The 22,167-nt window shown below is 38.9% G+C and overlaps 1 protein-coding gene across 8 annotated transcripts in view; it reads right to left on the reverse strand.

Annotated features, from left to right (window-relative positions):
• Positions 1 to 4,157: 4,157 nt before the first annotated feature.
• Positions 4,158 to 22,167, reverse strand: part of PPP1R12A (protein phosphatase 1 regulatory subunit 12A) — a gene marked incomplete at its 3' end in the record, with an annotated part of 121,476 nt that continues 103,466 nt past the window's right edge. For 2 of the 8 annotated variants that reach the window (XM_082499185.1, XM_082499189.1), the window contains exons 20-26: positions 20,259 to 20,275; positions 19,436 to 19,577; positions 18,663 to 18,767; positions 17,724 to 17,771; positions 12,993 to 13,043; positions 11,134 to 11,295; positions 4,159 to 6,550 (exon numbers count right to left, since the gene is read on the reverse strand). In XM_082499185.1, the coding sequence (XP_082355311.1) occupies positions 11,161 to 11,295; positions 12,993 to 13,043; positions 17,724 to 17,771; positions 18,663 to 18,767; positions 19,436 to 19,577; positions 20,259 to 20,275 (498 nt within the window). Of the gene's footprint in view, positions 6,551 to 11,133; positions 11,296 to 12,992; positions 13,044 to 14,094; positions 14,126 to 17,723; positions 17,772 to 18,662; positions 18,768 to 19,435; positions 19,578 to 20,258; positions 20,276 to 22,167 lie in introns of those variants that run through there. The other 6 variants (XM_082499186.1, XM_082499190.1, XM_082499182.1 and 3 more) reach the window with 5 other exon arrangements.

A 22,167-nucleotide genomic window follows, 5' to 3' on the forward strand; every position in this document is an offset into this window, starting at 1 on the left:
ACAAAAAAAACAACCAACAAAAGGGTGGGAAAACAGACACGGAGCGGGTCTCAGCCGCCGTGCCTCGCTGCCCGGGCCGGGGCTATGGGAGGCGGTGGCCCCTCTCCCCGCGGAGAAGCCCGGGAGAAGCGAAGCCGTCTGGTGCCACCTCCCGGCCCCGCCGCCCACCAGCGGCCCTTCCCCGCGTGTGGGCGGCTCCTCCGCGGGCTGCAAACTGATGGCGGTGTCAGCGTTTCTAGGCAGAAACTGGTGAAGTAATACTGGCACTTCGGTCCTTAAGTAGCATTTCTTCCTCCTCCCCCCACCCCCTTGTAATTTTAAATAGAGTCGCTCTTTTTTTTTTTTTTTTTTTAACGCAGGGGACTAAAGAAGCGCAATGAAAGCCCATAGTGACAGCTCTTATTTTCATAGAGCACTGGCTTTTTATGCAAGGGGAGCTGAGGATGAGTTACCAGGCACTTTACTTAACATACTGCAGCACCTCTAGCCACGGATTAAGTGGGAGGAAAGACCTTTTAGTGTCATTTGCTGCTTTTCATACAGCTAAAAACAGAGAGGTGAGCTGGTAACAGTTGGTGAATTGTGCCCGTGGTATCAAATGTGGATTTTTATTTTTAAACAAACTCACTTTTTCATTAAATCTTCTTTCTGGGTAGTGAATAGACTGTGTAGCTAGATGTGTAGTTTGTGTAAATTTTGCATAAATGTGCATTTTGTACCAGCTGCTATAGCGAAGTCACGCTCTTTTCTTTGGGAGACTGGGGGTGCTGGTCCGGGTAACCACTCACAGAGCGCAGCAGCTTTGTTTTAGCTGTAAAGTAGCAGCTCCCTCAGCTCAGGCCTGTCCTTCTTTGAGGCAGACTTATCATTAAAACAGGGGTATATAATGTAGACACAACCGAGGGTAACAGGGCCATTTTCTGTTTTCTTTGCGGGGGGGGGACGGGGAGGGGAGACGCGGGGGCAAGGGGAGGCACAGCAGCCAGTGGCGCGGGGGGTCCCGCAGGGATGGTGCAGAGGGGATGCACAAGACGGCAGCAGCTTCTCCCTGCGCTGGTTTGCTAAAAGAGGAATTCAGCCCCATGAGTCTCTGCTCAAAGGACTCTGTAGTGGAACAGGTGGAGCACAGAAAGATGGTACCAAGGAAATAAATAGGTTCTTCTCACCCCATCACATGATTATTTTTTTTTTTTCTTCTCCAGCAAATAAAGCAAAGGGAAAAGACCACACTAGAAGATGAATTGTGCCGTCTTGGCTAATTCTGCTAAGCTTTCATAGGTTTGCAGAACAGACGTGCAGAACCGAAGTAAGAAGGGTGAAATAATTAGAGTTGGAATGTGGGGGTTTTGTTCCTTCTGTAATTATCCCCGGGCCAGATCAGAAACATTAGACATCCCACAGGTGATGTTGTTAGAGGAAAAAAACCAAACAGTTCCTCCTTTCACTAAAGGCTACATACTTTTCCTATCTAATCAGTAATACAAAATGGGGAGGTGCTGACACAAGCAAGAATAGCCGGTGACCTCATCAGTGTGGCAGCAGCTCTCCCTTTACAGCATGAGCCATTCACTGTGGGCTGGGGACGTTTTGTATTGTTTTTTAATTCTGTCTTCTAGGCAGGAACCTGCAGTCACCTTTAGGACTGTTCTCGTCTTACTTAATCTATGCTGAGGCAGAGCAGAGTAACACTTGTTATTACTCGCAAACAAACCCCAACTGCTGCTCTTGCAATCAAAACAAATGTAAAGCGAATAACTCTCGTCACCAGTGTTTCTCACCCTTGTTTTTAGTGGCTTTGACCTAAGAACTTGAGGAAGCTGAATCACCCTAGCAAAATGTTAACATTATGTACGTAACCATGAACAGTGAGAACTTCTTCTGAAAAACTTAAGCGAATCGTTGCTTCTGTTTCCCAACAGGCAGAGTGGCCATTCCTACAGCGGAAAAACCTGTAATTTCACCGAGGTGACCAGCAGAGCTGCAACAAAACTATTCTAAGTTTTAAAGCAGGTGGGAAAGCAACCCTCTACAATGCACTTAGAGTTGTTTCTCTGCCCTCTTTTAAAAGAGGCTCCACAACAACAACAAAAAAAATCTGTAATGTTTGTATAGAAGTGGAGTTTTTTAAACTGTACGTAATGTAGTGAATTTGCCTCACGTTTTGCTGTGACAATCTTTGGATTGGAGCTGGAAATTAAATTTCATCTGTAAAACAGATCAACCTCTCAGTTGCACAATTAAGGTGTCAAAATTATCTACCGCCCACACTGCATCGTGTCAAATTAGATAAGCAGGAGTTACCACTAAAAAGGGAAAAGCGACTTTCAGTGTAACTCCAAATGTGGCTGCCTACGCCCTCCATACTGGACAGGCCTGGGGCCACAGCTGCCAAGAGCCCTCGGCGCCCCTCGCCCCACGGAGAGCCTGGCGCTCTCTGGGGAGGCCGAGCTGGAGCTGCCGGGACCTGTGGCTGCACAGCATTGCAGCGTGGCAGATTTGGCCACCTCTGTTTATGCTGCTGCCACAGGACCGCGAGCAACCCCATAGAGACAGACGGGCGGGTGTTCCTTCCCGGAGACACTGGTGTGCTACACAGGTGGGTAAGACCCCAAGATGCTCATAAAGGAACGGTAAAGTGTCAGCTGTGGAGAGCCAAGCCATTTCCAGGATCATCCGGATCAAGTAAGAGTCAGTGTAATGATTATTTTCATAATCACAACTTAATTTAACAAGAAATTAATACCTTCTCTGAGCAGTAGTACAAGCCAGAAGCAAGAGATAATTCATACTATTGCTAACTTTGGACAGCTTTTCTCTCTTCAGGCGTTCGGATGCGATGGGGCCCCAAACTCTGACCTCTGGCCAGTTTTGTTCTGATGTGTCCCCTACCTTTCTCCATGTGAACTGCTCATTTTCTGACACGGCGTTGCTTTTCCATGTCCGGCATCATGGCTGGCATACTTCCTCCTCACCACCTGCTTTTCTTTATGTAGTTTTCCTGCCTGTCATCATACAGATGTTTCTGGCATTATGTGGTGCCCTCACTCTTCCCTATAAACCTCACGGTTAAGTCAGCCAGCAGGGGTAGGAGCCATCTCGTATGGAGCCCATTTCTGTATAATAAAGGTGAAGGAAATAATGAAAATTTCTCCCTTGATACATACATCTAAAGCAGGTATCTCCCCCAAAGCATGCTATTTTTTCCTCTTCTGTAAGATGACGTGTAGTTACTTTTTCTAAAAAAGAACACTTTTTCTGTGACAACACATTTCCTGTTTAAGGACCACCAAATGGACAGTGGCCAGGAATACTGAACGCGTCAGATTAGTACCCATTGGTTTAATGCTCATCTGAGCACGGGCCGAAGTTTACTATGGAAGGTATTTCTAACGAAGAGAAACACCAAGGCTTACGTTTTGTACTTGGTGCTGAGCAAAGGAATGCACCAACCTACAGAGCATGAATTCTAACTGTTCTGTTTGGAAGCTGACAAGGAAATAGCAGAAGTCTGAACATGGTATGTAGGACGAATTGGGGAGGTCCAGAGAGAATTGTTTATGATGAGGGAAATGAGGTGGGGAAAAAAATGAAGTTCCAGCTCCAGAGTCTTTTCTTCTAGGTAACTGCTACCGTGTGGACCCATTAAGGTCAGACAGTCCTTCCACAGCCACGCTGCCCTCACCCTGCCTGCACTCGGCTGCCCATGCGGCTGTCCCACCTGCCGTCACTCCTCTCCCCTGCGTTCTGGCTTCCATCATGGCTGGGGCTGGTTCTGGGGATGCCCTCTGCCTCTCAGCTCTCCAAACACCAGCTACCTCCATGACTCCATCTGTACTTGATGTTAATTCTGGGAAATAAAATTTGTCGCTGTTTTGAATTACCACTTAAGCCTCTAGTTGCTTAAGGACGCTTACCAGAGCCAGCAGGCAGCAGTAATGTATTTCTCACATGCAAACTGTCTCCTACATAATAAAAGTGTCTTCCACTGCCCACTTTTGTCTCTGTGGTAGCTGGATTTTCTGGGGACTGCGACACGGTCAGTACGATATGATGGTGACACAAGTTCGGCAATAGCTTTGTGAGATTCAGTTAATACTACGTAAAAAATGGTTCTCAGATTCTGCACACAGACAGGTTTATGTAAAATATATAAACATTTGTCCAAGTTGTTACAGATTGCATAAATATGGCATTTTTACTGTTGCATTTACAGATGTGCATGTACAATGATGTGCAAATAATCACAATTTGATTACAATCTTCGAAAGGTACTTGAACTTTGCATCCAAGTAACGCAATGAATGAAAAATGCCCACCAAAGAATTTAAATAGCAAACTTATAACATGGTTTAAATTCATAACAAATTTCAACGTCTTCTCAGTAAAACTTTCACACATTTAAAATAGTTTGTATTCATTTTATTTGTATATGTCAAAATACAATTTTTTTTTTTCCAAAATAGTGGGTTTTGCAACTAGTTTCATGCAGATACAAGGTCTGCTCAGTACTACCAATAAAATCAATATAGCACAGTAGCCATTCATTTTTTAGATATAAAGAATAAATAACCTAAATATAAAACACTAAAATATTAGAAACACGTATTTAATCATTCACAGGCACCCAAACTTTACCAAATATAATCCAGAATATGCCTAACTGTCTTGTAACAGAACTCAATACGTTGCAGCCATTCAATTCTTTATGTTAGCGTAAGACAATGGAAGTCCCTATGGTTCAGACCCACCTCTCATACAGATCAATTACAATAAGATATCTCAAACTATCTGTGTACCTTTAAAATCAAGAATCCTGAGCTTGGTAGTAAGAGCATAACCTTACATCTTCAAAAAACCAATCAACAGAGAGAGGACATCATGTCTTCCTTACCAAAACATATCCCACCCCCGTAAAACTAACCCCCACCCCCCAAGTAGGCAGTAGAACACAATGACCTTTTTAAATGAAGGGGTACAAATTCACATTTAATATAGTATACAATATAATCAATAATACAATAGCTACTACAAGCTTTACAATGTACAATTTGTTTTAATGGCTGATCTGTTCAGTGGTTTTAGGCAAGAAACTATGTACCAATAGGATGTCGTATTTTGAATGGTTTAGTGAAAATATAAAAGCTGTTTCTAACAAAAGCGATTTTCACTTAAGTACTTCGTTTTTAAAGGCCACTGAAATGTAGAAAATGGTCTGACATGATGGTGTTATCAAATTGGATGCCTTCTCACATGGCAACAACAGTGCATATAAACATTAATGTGAGTGTAACGGGTTATGTTTTTCAAATGATTTAGTACATTACTTTGGCTAGCACAACAGTTTTGGACAGCACTCAGATAAATACAGGTATGTGAAATGTAGTGAAGCAGTTATATTTATGCAGTTTTTTATTATGGTGAACACTATCAAATGAAAAAAAAATGGGAGGAAAAGATAATAAAGTATTTTATATAGTTTAGACCTTTTGTAAAGATAGGGCTCCATACAATGTACAATGTCTAAATTCTTTATACCATAAAAATTAATGAATTTTGTTAAACACACTATTCTGGAGTAGCCTAATTTGCATTAACAGACATTTGCAATAGGGAAATATATTCAAGCATGCCACGTGGTGGTCTGAAAAATCAAACCAGTACACATTTATATATACAGCATCACTCAGTACCTGCTCAAATGAATGTGACGATTACAGGATCTAACATCTTTCACTACAAACTTCTTTTTTTTTTATTTTTTAAAGTGACCAATAAAGGCAGAAAACAGGACTCTTAAAATATTTCTAGTTTCAACTGACTTTTAAAGCATTTTGTATAGGAAATAAATGCATATTGCACAAACAGTGAAAGCAAATGTTCCACCAAACATCTCTGTTCCAGGTGGCTGGACAATACAATTCTAGGTAGCTACACAAATATGTAATTTAAAAGGGTGTGTGGTCTCTGCAAATGGTAAAGCTGTGAAAACACTGTACAAGAAAATCTGGTACATGAATAATTAGAAGGGAAAAAAAAATCCAAACTTAAGATTTAAAGAAAAACTGAGTATAGAAAAAAAAAACTGGGAATTGTGGCACAACAAAAACATTATTGAGTAACTGTCTTCTGTGAGAGCTGAAAGCTTTTGTTGATGTAAAAGTGTTTATGTACAACTAAGGCTTACTGGTTAAATATCTGAGGCGTATCTGGCCTTGAACACTTTCCTTATTATGCTGTAGCTGTAAACAAGATTTCTCAGTCATTTTATCTTCTCAGCAGCTGCATTTTAACAGAAACAATGATCTTGATACAAAAAAACACACAGGTAAGAGGGCGTTTGGCAGGATATCTGAAAATGACAGTCTCCAAGGGATCTTCCCACACTTCCAGTGACTGCCACGGTATGGTCCACTGGAGTTACTAGTGATGTGCAATACCGTTATTTGCTGCTGTAGTAAACCCTTTATTTGGAAAGTTTGCTTATAACTCTGATCAAGGCCCCGTTTTCATCTTTTAGCCTCTGGTTGTCTGCCTTCAGGTCTGGTAGCATCTATGAAAAATGAAACACAATGGTTATTTGCTGTTATATGCCAAGTAAAAGCAGCAAGACTAGGCAAGCACTGGGGATAAAAGTCTTTATTCAGCTTAAGCATCTTGGCAGCTCTCCCCCTTCATATCAGCCGTTTAGAGAAATACCACCTTTTAGCATGGTAAGTTAAGAGTTACAGATTAGGAGTTTTCATTTGCTTGGACCAGATGCGCTAAAACTCGGTGGTGCAGATGACAAGCCTCTAACAAAAGCTTTTATAATACCATGAGGAAAATAATTAAATGCTTCCAATTTCAGTGCAAAACAAAGAAATGTTAATTGCCAACAATTTAAAGAGGTTTGTCTATACTGCACGGTTTCAAAAAAACATGCTGTGGCTAAGCACATCTACCACTGTGCTCTTGGATGATTTCATCCTCATCAGATACAGTGTGATTCAGCTTGTTAGCTCATAGCATTAATCCTCCAACCACTTCCAAACTCGTGTTGAAGCACACATCCTCTAATTTGCGATCATATCCCTGAATGGCATAGTTCACACAAGATCAGATCGTTGAAAGAGATCACTGAAACGCCAGGCTGCATACTCAGGCATACAAGTTAGGAGATGGCAAGTTAAGGTTGCCACAGGAGATGGGTGACACGCAAGCACAAAAGCTGGAAGGCAAAAGCCAAGTGAGGTGAGATTTGGACAGGATCAGACAGGAAAGGAGGACACGTCAGTGCGCAGAGGTTTGTGCTGGGAGAATGTAACTTGTCAGAGAAACCAGAAGTAATCTCAGCAGTTCTGCGTATCTACATTCACACACTGATAACAAAACCACCTATAATACTCATGGCTAAATTACACGTATGGTTTCGAGCAGCAGGTTTACACAGGAGGTAACAGTGTATTCCCGCAGAGCGGTTATTCAGTAACCTCAGGTGTAAGTGTGTGCAAGAGGTCTAAGTCCAGCTGGTGACCTATGTAACAACTGCTACATCATTTTTCGCGATGAAATTTCCTTGCCACTAGTTTTGTTTTCATTTTATTCAAACAAAATTATGCTTTCAACCCTGTTATATTCAGAAAATTATAACGGAACAGAAAGAACCGAGAAGTTTAAAAATGCAGGGCTAATTAACTCTGCATTACACTAGAGGCTTCATTTACCCATTTCCTCCAAAGGAGTCCCATCCACAGTCAGTTCCCCAAACAGGAGACCCTCTCACAGTAAAACCTGATGGGGCACTGAAGATAACTTGAGGTTAGATGATGTCTAGTTTATTTACCTGCCATTATCAGAGTATGTGAAATGGAGATGATGGGAGATCGTAAGAGGAAAAAAGGTCTCCACAGTGAGAGTAAGCAAAAATCATTGTGCTAACCTGGATTCCAATTCTGCTCCATGGTGGAGCTTACGGCAGGTCACGTAAACCGAGCTCTTCACAGAGTCAGAGGGAAGCTTCCGTTATAGTCAAGTAAGAGCTGTGCTCTGAACAGGAAGTGCTGTAAAATGCTGACTACTTTCAAAAACCCTGTCAAGGTGTTCGAAATTGGGCAACGCAAGGAATCATTTGGCAATTTCAAGTATTATCCGCGTTTTCTAAGCTGTAAAAAAACTACTGTTGTCTGAGACACGCGTGCTAGGGGTCACACCCAGATAACAGGCGTGTGTGCCATGCATTTGTGCACGCACCTGTAATATCAGGATAAACCTGGGGTTGTTCTATGGTGTGTATCTGCAAACAATGAAACAGCCATTTTTTCAGGCAAAGCAACTAACACCTTTCCTTCCTCGTTTTCGTTCCACTACGGACTTGATACCAAAGATCCTGGGTGAAAAACCACAGCCTTCCTCTAGCTATGCACAAGGAAGCAAGGAGTTTTGTTCTTTTTAACTGTGTATCTGAACAGGTGTTGTCATGTATGCCTTCCAATGAAAGCTCAAAGTGACCTTCACAGTCCTCTTCCAACTCATTGACTAGGGACCTGCAGCCAGTAATGCTAAATTACATACAGGCTGACCCACAGACTGCTGTATTTTCTGGTGAACTAGTTTAACAAAAAAGCCGCTGTTCAAATTTAGAGCTTTAACATAATCCAGTACCATTACATGTCCACAAATCTCTGTCAACAGATTTTTAATCCTGATTAAACTACCAGGTAGAATACGCATTAAGAAAAATATTTTCTCTTTTGTTGTGAGTGTGGTAAAGAATAAGTGAAGACTGGTAGGAGACAAAAGCAGTTATGAGTAATAGGAGGCTGATCAGGAAGGATAAGCTCAAGTAACCTACAATACTTATGCTTCCCATCTATACTAATCCCCACATACTTTAAACCTAGCCAAAGACATTTATACCATTTCCTTGGAGCAGTGCATTCCTATGGTACTCAAACTTCTCATGAGGTAACACCACACACCTTTAATGTGCAGAGGCAGGAAAAAAAAGCTTTGCAGTAAATCCAGTGAAATTACAGTTACATACTGTACTTAACACTTTCAATTCCAATTTGCTTCTCACTAAAATAGTAAAATAAGTATTTTCCTGTGATGACATTCTTGAATAAGATTACAAATGCACTATTTTGCCTGTCTTCTATGACTTGCTAGGAACTTTGCGGTGCCGGAGTTAAGCAAATAATTATTCAATGATCACCTGACATACGTGGAGCCAACTCAGATCTGTACAGTAATTATGTCTGTGTTTGCTGGAGGATTTAACAGTTTTTACATACAAAACAGCTTTGTAAGTTAAGATTACAAACAGCTCAAGGATTGTTAAGGTACCTGTTCAGATTAATCAGGCACACTGCTATGGTTAAGCTACCATCATAATGTCAAGCCTCCCCACTGTGTTTCCACTGCTTGGCTTTTTCTAGCCTAGCTCCTCCAGCTCCACATCGATCTGCTGTTGAAAACTGCCCCTACAAAAAGGAATACTGAATAGTTTTCTGTGGGTTAACACCCTGAACTGGCTTACCACGGTTAAAGGAATGCCAGTGCTAGCAAAAAGAGACGGTATGGACGTGTGGCTGTGGACAGCAGTCATTAGATTCACTCAGCTGTGTTGAAAACCCACATTGTCAGCTGAAGCTGATGTAAGATGGGCTGCCCTAAAGGGGCAGCTCTTCCTTCGCATGCAGCCTGTACGCTCCTGCTGCTTTCTGCATGATAGTTTCGTGATTCAACAATGCTGGGGCGAGATGGATCAAGTAATGTAACAAATAAAGGGATTTGTTTTCAGCCAGGTCAGTGAGCTGACTTGACTCGCTCAGCAAGGGTTAACACTAAGGACCGTTGAGGAATGCAGGGCCTGGAGCAGGAACAACCTTTCTATCCACATCCTATTGTTAGACCAGCTCCAGGAGGACAGAAAGGCAAAGGATAAACCTTCTCTTTATTTCATGCCTCTTGGTGGGGAAAACCCTGAGATTGGACTCTGTGAGCAGAATGAAAAACTGTACTCTTACTGCCTTGCTTCTAAGCAGGACGGGGGCAGGCAGGGGAAGCAGTTTAGCAAGAGTCACTGTGTAGAAGGAAATTTTTTTTCTCACCTACAGATTTTAAAAGCTCACTGAAACCTCCTTATATAACAGTAGTTATATAAGAGGAGGATGAAAGGCATATAGATTTGGTGTGGCATGAAACCACATTCTGTTCCGGTTAGAAGTTTTGAAACCGCAGTGGGTTTCTGAAACAGCCCTGCAATAACACTAAGGACAACAAACTGGCATTATATTTCAAGACGAAACTCTAACAGTTCATACCTTTAACAGAAGGGGACTGAACGAGACGACCTAGTAAGTATGAACCAATCTGACATATTAGGCAGGTTTTTTTGTGTCTGTGCTTGTACAGTCTTTGCATGATAGGATTCTGCTCCATGACTGGGATGCCTATGTATGTAACAATATAAATCAATAACCTTAACTCAGTGCTGAAACTGGCTATTTTAAGCTGTCTAGATAAAAATAAGGATTGGTCAGAACCACACCAGAAGTTAATATGTGAAAATATTAATTGACTTGAAATTCCAGTATATTTCTGAAAGAAAAGACTTTGGTCCCCTTTAAACACTACAACACAGAAATGGAAGAAATAAAGCTGCTAATGCAACTGTTCAGGAATGCACAGTTCTGAAACCACTTCTCAAACATTCTTTAGTTGAGCCTAGATTGTTATCAATTCTATGCACTACGATTATACTGCAGTAAGAAAGCTCAGTTCTTAATTTCAACTTTTTAGAAAACTAGAGGCAAATCTACCTACTTGAGCATTTACTCAAACACCAAAACAAGGGAGTGACTTCAGTGTATCCTAGTGGGAACTCAAATCCTTTCAATTGTCACCAAGGTTTTAACGTGTCAAAGGTCTCCTGGATCACTGCCAATTTATCTTCAAGTAAGCGAGGAGAAGCTTCAGTGCTAGTACGGACAATACCACACCATACCAACGCATCTGCGACACCTGTAGTTGGTACAGCGGACACCATGCTTTAGCCACACTTCCATAACCGAGCAGCAGTAAGTCAGTTTCTGACACACAAGTGTTAATAGTAAAATTCTACCCAAGCACAAACTGAATGTCAACACCTGCCTGGCTACACAAAGGAGAAGGAAGAAATTACAAGTCCACAGAGCGCAGTTGCCTATGGGACCCTGACAGCTTGGCAACCACTCGGGTCAAGGCCCTATTCTCAGTCACCAGTCGCTCATTTATGTGTCTCAAAGATTGAATCTGCTTTATTTGTTGCAGGTTCTGCAGGAATCAAAGAAACAGGAGTGAAAACAAGAAAAAAAAAACAACATGTCTCTCGTTTAAAAGAACTGGAGATGAGCAGAATTGAAAGAAAACTTAGACTACCGAGTCCTGTTTAAAGTAGTTAAGTCGCTGTGAAAGGAAAGTATCAAGCAAGTGGCACATTCTTGAAAAGCAATCTAAGAACCAGTAGTGATTAGTCACAGCCTTCCAAAACAGTTCAGGATACATTAACAATGAGAACTATTCCTGGAATTCTTTACTTAACATCCTAATTGCAAAAACTAAATTTCCTATTCAAAAGTCTGTAAATAATGACACATTTAACATACACTTTTACACAACAGTGCAACAAATGATAGGAAGAGTCTTTAACCGTTCATTCAAAACTTTCACATTGCTTATTGAAAGTAAGTTTTTGAAAAAAAGGGAATATATATGCATTCTCTACTTTTCTCGGAAGCCCAGCCTTCCCTAAGAGTAATTAACAAGTTGATGATAGAAACTCACATCCTGTCTTCCACTCTTAGACACAGTTATTTTCGTATTCCAGTTTGCTTTCTACATATTTCACTTCTAAAGACCCCTCAAGGAACCACAGACATTATGTCCTCCCTTACAGCAAACTATCTTGCCCTGAATCAAAGAGAGCTTGAGGCATCGTGGCTGCCTTCTGCCTACATCTGCCTGTCAGCTTCAATTATTTCAACAAAACTTTGTGCGTGTATTTTAATGAAAAGTCTTTGGAAGTTAGTACCATTTCCAAGCACCAGAGGGAGCTCAAAAACGAACTTGAAAGGAAACTTTTTAATAATCAATGACAAATATTAAATGTCAAAACAGGGCTACTTCTTTAAAATTTTGGAGTGCAAAAATGTTTTCTATTTCATCATGTTCTGCTAGTTTTCTGGACATACTGTAGTTCTATTGGTTTGGTTGGCCCTCTCCAGTTATCCAACGACATAATACAAAACAAACCTGCCAGAGTTCTCACCCTTCTTAATCATATCAGAGGACTTAACATCAATAAACCAGTAAATGAGAAAAGTCGTACCATGACTGGTTAAAAAAAAAAGGCCAGAAATGTATTAAAAAAAGTATTTTCCTTCTATGATTCAGTTTAAACATAGTTGAAAAAAAAATGTAAATCAGTGCACATGGTATTTATTTGTCAACGTCTGACATCTATCCACTGCTTTTGGTTAACTAAAACCTGATTATTATTCACTCTATACAAACAAAAGTTTTGATATTGGTAACATGCTGTCTAATACATAATTTAAAGAGTATGAGATAAAGGCTATCTATATCTATAGAATTATATGCTACCATTATTTTTAAGTTGTAAATATACATGTATGTATAAAATACAGAGTATCACATGAAAAACATAGATTGCAATTCCATCTTCATTAGATCAAGGTATGTTTCACTCCAACCATCTCTGAATGTTTCTTGTCAGCCGATATGTTATAGAACCATAAGTCTCAGTGCCTTCTCTAGAAGATGGACAGGTATGACTGCTTATGCTGGTATAACAGCTTCACTACAAGCTATATGACACAAGGGATTTTGAAACGCAGCTATAACTTAGTTATTTTCTAATGAAGTTATAGAGACCAGTAATACTGCCAGAATACATGTTGCCCTGACATACACTTTGTTATTAATAGTTTAACATGTAATAGTTTACTTACTTTCAGTTCCTCTTCCATTTCAGATATCCTTCTTTCTAGAGCTCTTCTTTCCTAAATGAAAAGATGTGTGTTAACACTGAACAACAGCATTTAAAAAAAAATTACTGCTTGTAAATACTGTGGTAACAGTGAAATACTTCAAGTTTCAAAGATCATACAACCAAAAGCATAGTGTGGACAGGAAACTTGTGACGGCAGTGATATATAGAAACTTTGTCAACATCTGAGGAGGAAGAGATATAGAAACTTACATCAAGTCCTACAAAATATACCCCTTCCTTTACACAAATTTAGACAGGTCGTAAGTACCATTTGTTCAAATTTATTTTTCATGAGCTAGGCTTCCGTAATAGTTTCATATACAAGAAATGCAGAAAATGATCAGAAACAAACAAGAACATTAAAAGAAACAGGCACAAAAGTGTAAGCTTTCAGAGACAAGCAAAGGTAGCTGAAACATGTCTCAGCTCAGTGGGATCTGTCCACACTATAAACTGCAACGTAGTGTAGATACACCCAAATTTACAATAAAGGAGTTCAGCTGAGTACCAAAGGAATCTAGCTATGTAAGACCACCAGCTTCTTGAGCAAATGCTTCCTGAATATTTTCTGCATTTCTAGTATAGTATTATTTTCTTTTTTTTTTTTTTCTTTTTACCTGAGAAGCAGGAGAAATTATCCTTTGTAGAGAACTTCAGGTTGTTTTGATTACCCTGACGACAGTACCCAAGCTAGCTTATTGAAAGTTAGCTTAGGGTCTTCTATACTATGTTGCAGTCTGCAGTGCAGACATACTTCCACATTTCTAAACGACATGATTTTGTTTAAACCTAATTTTCAACGCATCTGACAGGTGAACAGCTAATGCAATAGACTTCAGGGGTTTGTAGCTTGATTGCTTGCTTTCCTGTGTCAGACAATGCAGTGTATCTCATGTAAAAGCAGCTGCGGTTATCAGTAGTCTACATTCAGATTTTTCCAAAGTGTGAAAGGCAAAAGCAACAGATTATTGCGGAGTGGACATATGCATCTGCATACAACGGTGTTACGCAAACAGCAAGCAGCATTGACTGAGGTGTGTAAAACTTTGGTTAGATCATACCGCCCAGTAGATACTGACTCTTGCCGGTCACCTTTCAGATATAAATCATTTGAATTTAGTTTAATCATAGTGCAGTTATACCCCAACATTTTCCCATTTTAGCAAACAACTTTAAAGGTTTATCAAAGTAATAGATTACTGCAGTCGTTAGTACTTAATACACTTAACTCTGTTGAGTTAAGACTTCCCATAACAATACTGACTGACAGTAATGGGCATAGTGAAGTACCAGCAAGTTAACTGTAGTAAGCAAGTGACTAACAAAAACCCGAACCATCTTACATTACTTAGAATTGTACCAGTTACCTACTGGCTTTGTGGAATATCATATATTACCGGTGCCCTTATATTAAGCAGTATTTGATAACTTCTGCGATTACCAGGCAAGGAATGATCAAATAAATCTCAAAATTCCAGATGGTTAAAAAGCATGTTGAGCTTGTCCAAGAACAACTATTAGCAATAAAAGCCAATTAAATAAAATCCTTATTTTACTAACTTTGTATACTTCACATTATATAAAAGAAACACTTCAATGGACTGGTCTAGATGTAAGATTTATTGTAAAAACATCTTGTTCTGATTAGATGAAGTTACGCTTCTCTTTTTCCTGAACTGCTTACTCTTTTAGGAGCTGGCTTGAGGAATGCCAACAAAATAACACATTACAGTTTCACTGGGAAGGTTTGCCAGTATTATTTGATTAGTCTGTGGACTCAAAGAAAAGGTTTGCAATTTATGGAGTCTAAAATTTTATGATATACTTCAACAACTCTATAAGGTACCCCAAGGAACATTTGTAATGCTCAAAATGACAAAAAAAACCCATGCTAGCTTCTCAGCTTCTAAAGTACAATAGCTCATTTGTATTTATCAAAGCAAATAGAAACCACAGTCTTGGTGCAGTGAACTGAGGTACAAGGATACGCACAGGTTAATAATTGACCCCAGAGTTATAAAATTTTTAAAAAGTAAACCCAGATGTATATGCCTACATACATTTGTATATTCAGTAGTATCCAAAAATATACCTCTCAACAACCCAAATTCCCAGACAATGAATTCTAAATTTGGGAGAAACTGCTTAAAGGTGCCTACAATTCTGAATTCCGATCCAGAACCGCGAAATGGCAGTTTGAGTTTTATTATCACATCATATGAAATTCTGCAAAGAACTTTTAGCACACTTTTCAGAGTGACAGATTGTTAATGAAACTCTTATTTTTGCCTATGTATTGCTAGGACCTTGCATCTGTGATCCGCTCTGCACCCCCATCCCCATGAAAATAGCCCCTTTCTAGTAAACAGTTCTCAAATGAACAATATTGACAATGTATCACTAAATCACATCATGGAAACCCACTTCTGAAGACTGAGTTCAAATAAAATTCAAAGCCAGTATTTTCTAAATTTTATTACTGTGCAATTCGAGGTTTAATAAATGTTACCATCTTCTTTAATGAAAAGGTATGTTTCGGCTTGAAAATGTCATACATAGTTCAACGATGCCTTCAATTTTTTCTCTGCCAGCCTTTTATTTCTTCCAATTGATTCTCATCACTTTACGTTTTCCCCTCCCTTTTTCTCTATGTAACTTATATAAACATCTTGAGTTTTATATTTTATTTTAGTGAAGTCATATAATCCGAAAAATATACTTAGAAAAGCTCTACAATTTCTTTCTACCTTTTACATTTACATTGTCACATTACATATTAAAAAGGTGTCTCTAAAATTATTCTTTAAGATCCCAAATCTGAACTGAATTTGGTAAGCTTATTCCTGGAGACCAGCTATTGATCACTAGCAGCTGAGAATCCTGCTTCAGTCACTTCCAAAGTGAAAGTAACTCCAGATTTTAACATCAACAAGGGAAATACAATCACAAATAAATTCCTGTTTTAAATTCTTGTCTGAAAAGCAGTTTAAAATTATAAAATACAAGAAACATCTCCTAAATCTTGTGTAAATCATGTTTCAGCCATACAGCTTTATCATTAACTGTATTTTTTACCCGCTATCTTTAGTACTAATACATTTAGGAAGAGTAACATTTCTGAAAGACATTTTGCAGTTGGACCAGATGATCGTTGTAGTCCCTTCCAACTGCAACGGTCTAGTCCAGTCTAATGTCCTGGTTTGAGGCAGTCTAGTCTAGTCTATGCTGTGCTATTTGCTGCTGGGCTAAATGTCTTTACAGAAAAAAGGTGCAAGAATTTCAAATCTAGCCAGTTCTTTTAATGCAGTGGCCTATTCTGGGAAAAAGCAAAGGGGCAATTAAAAACTGAAATAATGTCTAGCACTGCAGTGCTGAATGCTCTGCAGTATGGAACCTATATAGTAATGGACACAGCTAAATCTACGAAATAATTAAATGTCCACTTGTGTGGCCATGACAGCAAGCAAGAAACCAATTAAAGCTGCTGATGAAACTTCTCTACTGATGAAATCACTGTCTACAGCAAGATGCCAAAAAATCAGGGAGAAATAGGTGCTAAAAGGCTGCTGCAATTACCTGGAGAGATTATGAAGATAAAGATAATGGCAGTTCAGGAAGTGCCCGAGAGCATTTCTACATCTCCATGTGCTCCTATACATACATCTGGTGTTTATACACCAGACAGGTTTGTAGAACTAAAAATTATTTTCTAAACCTCAAATACTGGAGAGTAAACATAAAAAGCTAGTGAATGTGAAGTTTACCAAGGATAAATAATGTATACCATAACACTTATTACTGTCAAAGTCCATTTAGTTTTCTTTCTGTTTAAGTGTCTAACGTGTCACTCCAGGATCAGGGAAGGAGAAAGGAACACGTGGACAAGGTCATGAAGAAAGCCAGGACCGCAACAAAACCAATGTAGTTTGCTCTACATTGCTGTGGAACTAAACTTTTATGGGGATGAATTTTAAACTAGCATGAAACTACAGCCTAAAATTACCATGTGTTCAACTTCTGAAATAATTCCTGTAGCCTATCTCACATACGGATTTATTACCTGACTCCTTTCCCATTCAATTTAGGGTTGTTTCCGACCCCGATGCCCCTCTTCCTACACTTCTTACTCATTCTTCCCCCCCGCCCCAGTATCATATTCCCTCCGGAAAAAGTTACAGTACAAGGAAGGAGACAGATTATGATTAATTTTATATCATTAGCAGGTTTAAGGTCATATGTCTGTGAGGTAGAAACAGCTACTTCATTATGCTAACAATAATTGGTAAAACAACATGCATGCCTCTGGAAAGCTCTGAGGAAATTAAAATTTCTGAATGTTGGAAATGCATTAGAAGATGAGACGCTCTGAATCTGCTTAAGCCTCTCGAGTGCCAACATTGTTTTGGATGGGATGGAACAAACGGCAGATCCTGGGAGAGCTGTGTGGCTTAGAACTTGGTCATCACGAACCAACAGCAACCTGAAGGCAATTCTTAAGAGTAATTCCATCCATCTCACAGTATCTCACATTCATTGCCACTGTGAAACCTAAAATCCCCAAATCTTCTAAAAAATGCAAGTTATAAGAAAGGTTTCTGTTCCCGCTAAACTACGTCCAAGCCAGGGGTTGCAAAACAAACTAAAAAAAGCCTGAACTGGAGTACATAAGAGATCTTTGGCAGAAACTCACCCTTTTCTCCATTTCCAAGAGTGATCTGTCAGCAAATCTTTCCTGTCTCTGAAACACAAAATTAATAAAGACATTGATACTTGTTCTAAAACAACATAAAACTGAGGAAAACCAATTCAACTGGACATTTTAGTATTCTGTCTGAAGTATGTCTTCAAAAGCATTTTAAAGTGTGTTCAGGGAAGTAACACTGAAATAAAGAATAAAGAAGAATGAACTAGATTTATCATGCACTTCCTCCGTGACCATCCCTAAGTAATTTAACCACTATGTAGCCTTTGGCAAATAGGAGTGATATAGTACTTCCATCTACAAGCATTACAAAACAAACATCTTTTTAATGTACTGATATTTACGGGGTACACATAGAAGACACTTAAGTATCTAACACAGGTAAGTTGTGGCAAATGTGATCTGAGACTAGGAAACACTGTTTCTACAGCAATTTAAGACAAATTTAACTTTTGTGTATGTATTTGGTATTACTGTATGCAGCACTGCTATCTGACAGCAGTTATCTGTAACTGGAGTGCACTATTTGCTCTTCGGTTCTGAGATAAAGCTATCTAACCAGCCAGGAAGAACTGGCAGGTTATGCCAATCTGCCAGCAGGTTTATGAAATAATCAATCAATCCCAAATGACAGTTTGAATCTAAGCTTAACAGTGTAGAAAGTGTTTATCCCTACCCTGCAAAGAAGTTCCAGATACGTGCTGGCAAGAACCACTGCTACTTAAACAAGCAGGAGGCAGTCTCACAAACTTGACTCACAGCTGATGACCAGAATCCTGCCCTCTTTTCTCTTTAGAAACAGAGAACTCCCATCTTTGGATAAGAAACAAAGTTGATGCCTAGTAAAGAGCAGCCCATACCCTGGGATGCTTCTAGTTTGCTATCTACCTTGTCAGCTAAGTACATGCTTTTTTGTTTTATACAAACCTGAGTGGTCTTCTCCAACTGTAGCTTAAGATCTGTAAGTTCCATGTTGGTATCATGTAACTGTGCTTTCAGTTTTTCATTTTCAGCTAGAATCTGTTCATAAAGCTAAGAGAACATATTAATTTAAAAAAAATACCAAATAATAATTCAGGGAGATTAGCTAAAAAATTGAGCCGTGTGTAAAATGAACAAATACATTAATAGTCTAAGAAATAGATTTTCAAGACAGAATCAGCACGCATTTTAAGGAAGCGTTACCAAATATTTCTAGAAACAAGCAACTTTGAATAGGGAGTACATAACTTACTTTACACGTACTAAAAAATACTTGCCACTTTTTTTGCTTCGGACTTCACAAATTAGACACCACAGTAAACTTTTCAACAAAAGCCTCCTCTATTTTAAAGCAAGATCTAAAAAAATGTTTACATTATATGTATGTAAGCTAGCAAACATATAAAATAAAAGGCTTCACATATGTATAAAGCAGTTTTAATTACACAATCAATTAAAAAAAATAATATGATAGTATTTATCATAAAAAATTAAGCTTGGGTCCTCTGGAGTTCTCCCTTGCCTTGGAGAGAAAAGTGCAAAAGCCAGAAGCTGTTTTGTAACGTGTATTTTCCCCCACTCTAGTGGTTGCTCTCCTCCTCGATTCAACTGAGTTGCTTTAAGCAGCATTTGTGATGCAATGTGAGATTATTTCCAGACAACGCATGAAAAACAGTAAGAAAATTCTATTTTCACACCAAAATTATTGGATCAGATACCTTCTTAAAATCAGTGCTATCTTCTTTTTCTAGTCTACTGCAGTACGGTTTTCGATCTTCAAGGTAACTCTGTGACCCCGATCGCCCCTGTGCTGAATCATAACGGTCACCTGAAGACAAGCTGAGGGATCCCGTATCATATCTGTAAAAGAAAAGTTCTTATTTTTCTTTGCCTTTGTGTTCAGACTGAGACCACTCACTATATCAAACGTTGTGAGTTTGCCGTTACCCAGCTGAAAATAGCCATATGCAATTATATGTTTGAGTTAGGCCACCGTCTTCTACTTTTGATGCAAATTTAATTTTTACATTCTCTCAGTTCTTCAAGATACCATGTGAAAATGTTTTCAATTGCTCAGTCTGCCAAGTACCTGCATTCTATGCAGAGAAATCTTTTATATTAAATTATTTAATTCAAGCAAATATTTACATCTTAAAGGATTTTATATTAGCTGAGATAGTTTAATTCTTTATTTATAAAGAAGACCTATTTTTTTAAAAAAGTATTACTTTAATTGAAGGGTTTTAAAAAAGTAATGTCTAAAATATTGGCCTAGATGAATTCTCCAAGTTTTATTAGAGAAACCAAGGAGATTTCAAAACTGTGTTGTGAATTCCAGTATTTCAACAGAAGCAGCTTCTGAAACAAATCTTCAGCCAAGTGTTTATCCTACTAATCACTAAATTACAACCAGTATTCATAAAGTTTAGAATAATTTCACACTGCTCACTCTTCACTGATCGTGTGAAATTGTACACAAAGAATTTAAAAAAGTTTAACAAAATAAAGTGTGACAAATTAATTTGTTTAAATTGCACATACCTTGAAAGACTATCACTCTGAGGTGGGGCGAGGTAAAAAGAGAGAAAAAGAATAAAACAATTTAATTAAATAAAATATGTAACAATCTGCGAACAAGTATAGCTAAACACTTATGTTAAATGCATACACTATCCTACAGTATGTGTTATCTGAACATTGTCAAGCTTCAATTTTGTTATGTCTGGAACAGAAAAGAAATACGTGCTAGAATGTGCTTGCCAAAATATGATTTACAAGGACCTTAACATTACACTCTAAAAGTCTGGACTGCCCCAAACATTGGAGTCATTTCAGCAGTCGGTGCATTCTGCAATTTGCCTGCCTGTTATCAAAGGCATGAGAACTGTGTTCCCTGAATTCCCTGTTCCTTCTTCCTCTTCTTTAACATTAGCATAATGTTTTGAAACGTCAACACAATAATGCCTTGAGTTCAAAATAATAATATGAAATACAAGATCATCGTTTCAACATAGCTCGATGGGAAACAAGCTACTATACCAACAACATAAGGAAGTACTTATTAGACTTAATTTAAATGACAAAATTTCATTTTTTATATTACTTTTATTCATTCATTCATTCCAGGTGAATCCACAGGCACAAAGTTCACTCACTTTAGTTGACAAGTGAAATTTAATTAGAAGTGATGATTTAAGAGTGAAGGAGTGCCCTTTAAGCATTACAGCAGTAACACAAACCTTTTTCTCCTCTGGGTGGTGTATACAAACTCATAATTTATTCCAATTATAATAATTTTGAGCAAAGACATTTCAGTCAAGAAACTCTACTGATACATCATCACCTGGACATCCCCCAACATCATTCACCTAGCAGCGGCTGAAGCCTTCCCCATGGGAGTTTTTTTTTGGGGGTGTTGTGGTTTGTTTGATTTCCTTTTTTAGAAGGAAACTGTATTTTTTCAACTTGCATGGAGGAAAACAGACACATTCTCCACAATACACTCAATTTCCCCTCTGACACCTTGAAGTGCATTTACTACGCATAGGATATCAAAAGTACATGCTGTAGCCTAACCACTCCTAATAAAATATTGTTATTTTCTGTTAAGAGCATGAATAATGCTGAGAATGCAAGAGCTTTGTAGAAAATGTCAGAGTTAGGTGGCACATGCACCTATACATGAATAGTTTTTAAGCTCTTGGCCACAACAAGATTAACTTCCATCTAAGTATGTCTTATCTTGCATTATCGTATGTTTAAGTAAGATCAGTGTGAGATTACAGAATTCCACCATGTAATCAGTGACCTTCAGAAATCCCTTTTCCACTGTTTCCTTCTCACCTCAACAAAACAGAGGCAGCTTTGTCCATAAAGACTTGAGGTTTTCTCTTTTTACCTTGAAGGAATGCAGTATACAGAAAAATGTTAAGCTGATCCTTTTAACCTTTACCTACAATGCAGGACAGACACCTTAAGAAGTAAACTATCCCTACGTTATTTCTTAACAAATACGCTTTCTAAAGGCTGTTTTTCTTTGCTTCTAGTGGGCTCCCCATGGTGCCATGGGAATGTGAAACCCTCCCAGATCTCCATTCCCCTGCTGCGCTACAGTGTCCCGAACAGAAAGGCAAGGTATGAAGTCATACACAGACCATCTTAGAAACAAAATTTTCCAGCTACACAGGGGGACAACAAATGAACTGGTGAGGTAGGAGAGCTCTAATTACTAGAGGTAGGAAAACACAGATGCAGCCCATTCCTGTTCTCCTGGCTGAGGCTGGGAGCCTGAGAAGTTGGACAAGGGCTCCATAATCTTCAGAAAACTGTGTATCAGTGGTTTTCGTTCCCTGAAAGCTGTGAAGACCTACTCCTGCTGCTCAAGCACCATCCAGCCTCCACGCCTCACTGAAAGAGCAGCACATTTCTCAAGCACATGCCTGTTCTTGTT

Source organism: Vanellus vanellus (genome assembly GCF_965231255.1).
Source record: "Vanellus vanellus genome assembly, chromosome: 1".
NCBI classification, from domain to species: domain Eukaryota; kingdom Metazoa; phylum Chordata; class Aves; order Charadriiformes; family Charadriidae; genus Vanellus; species Vanellus vanellus.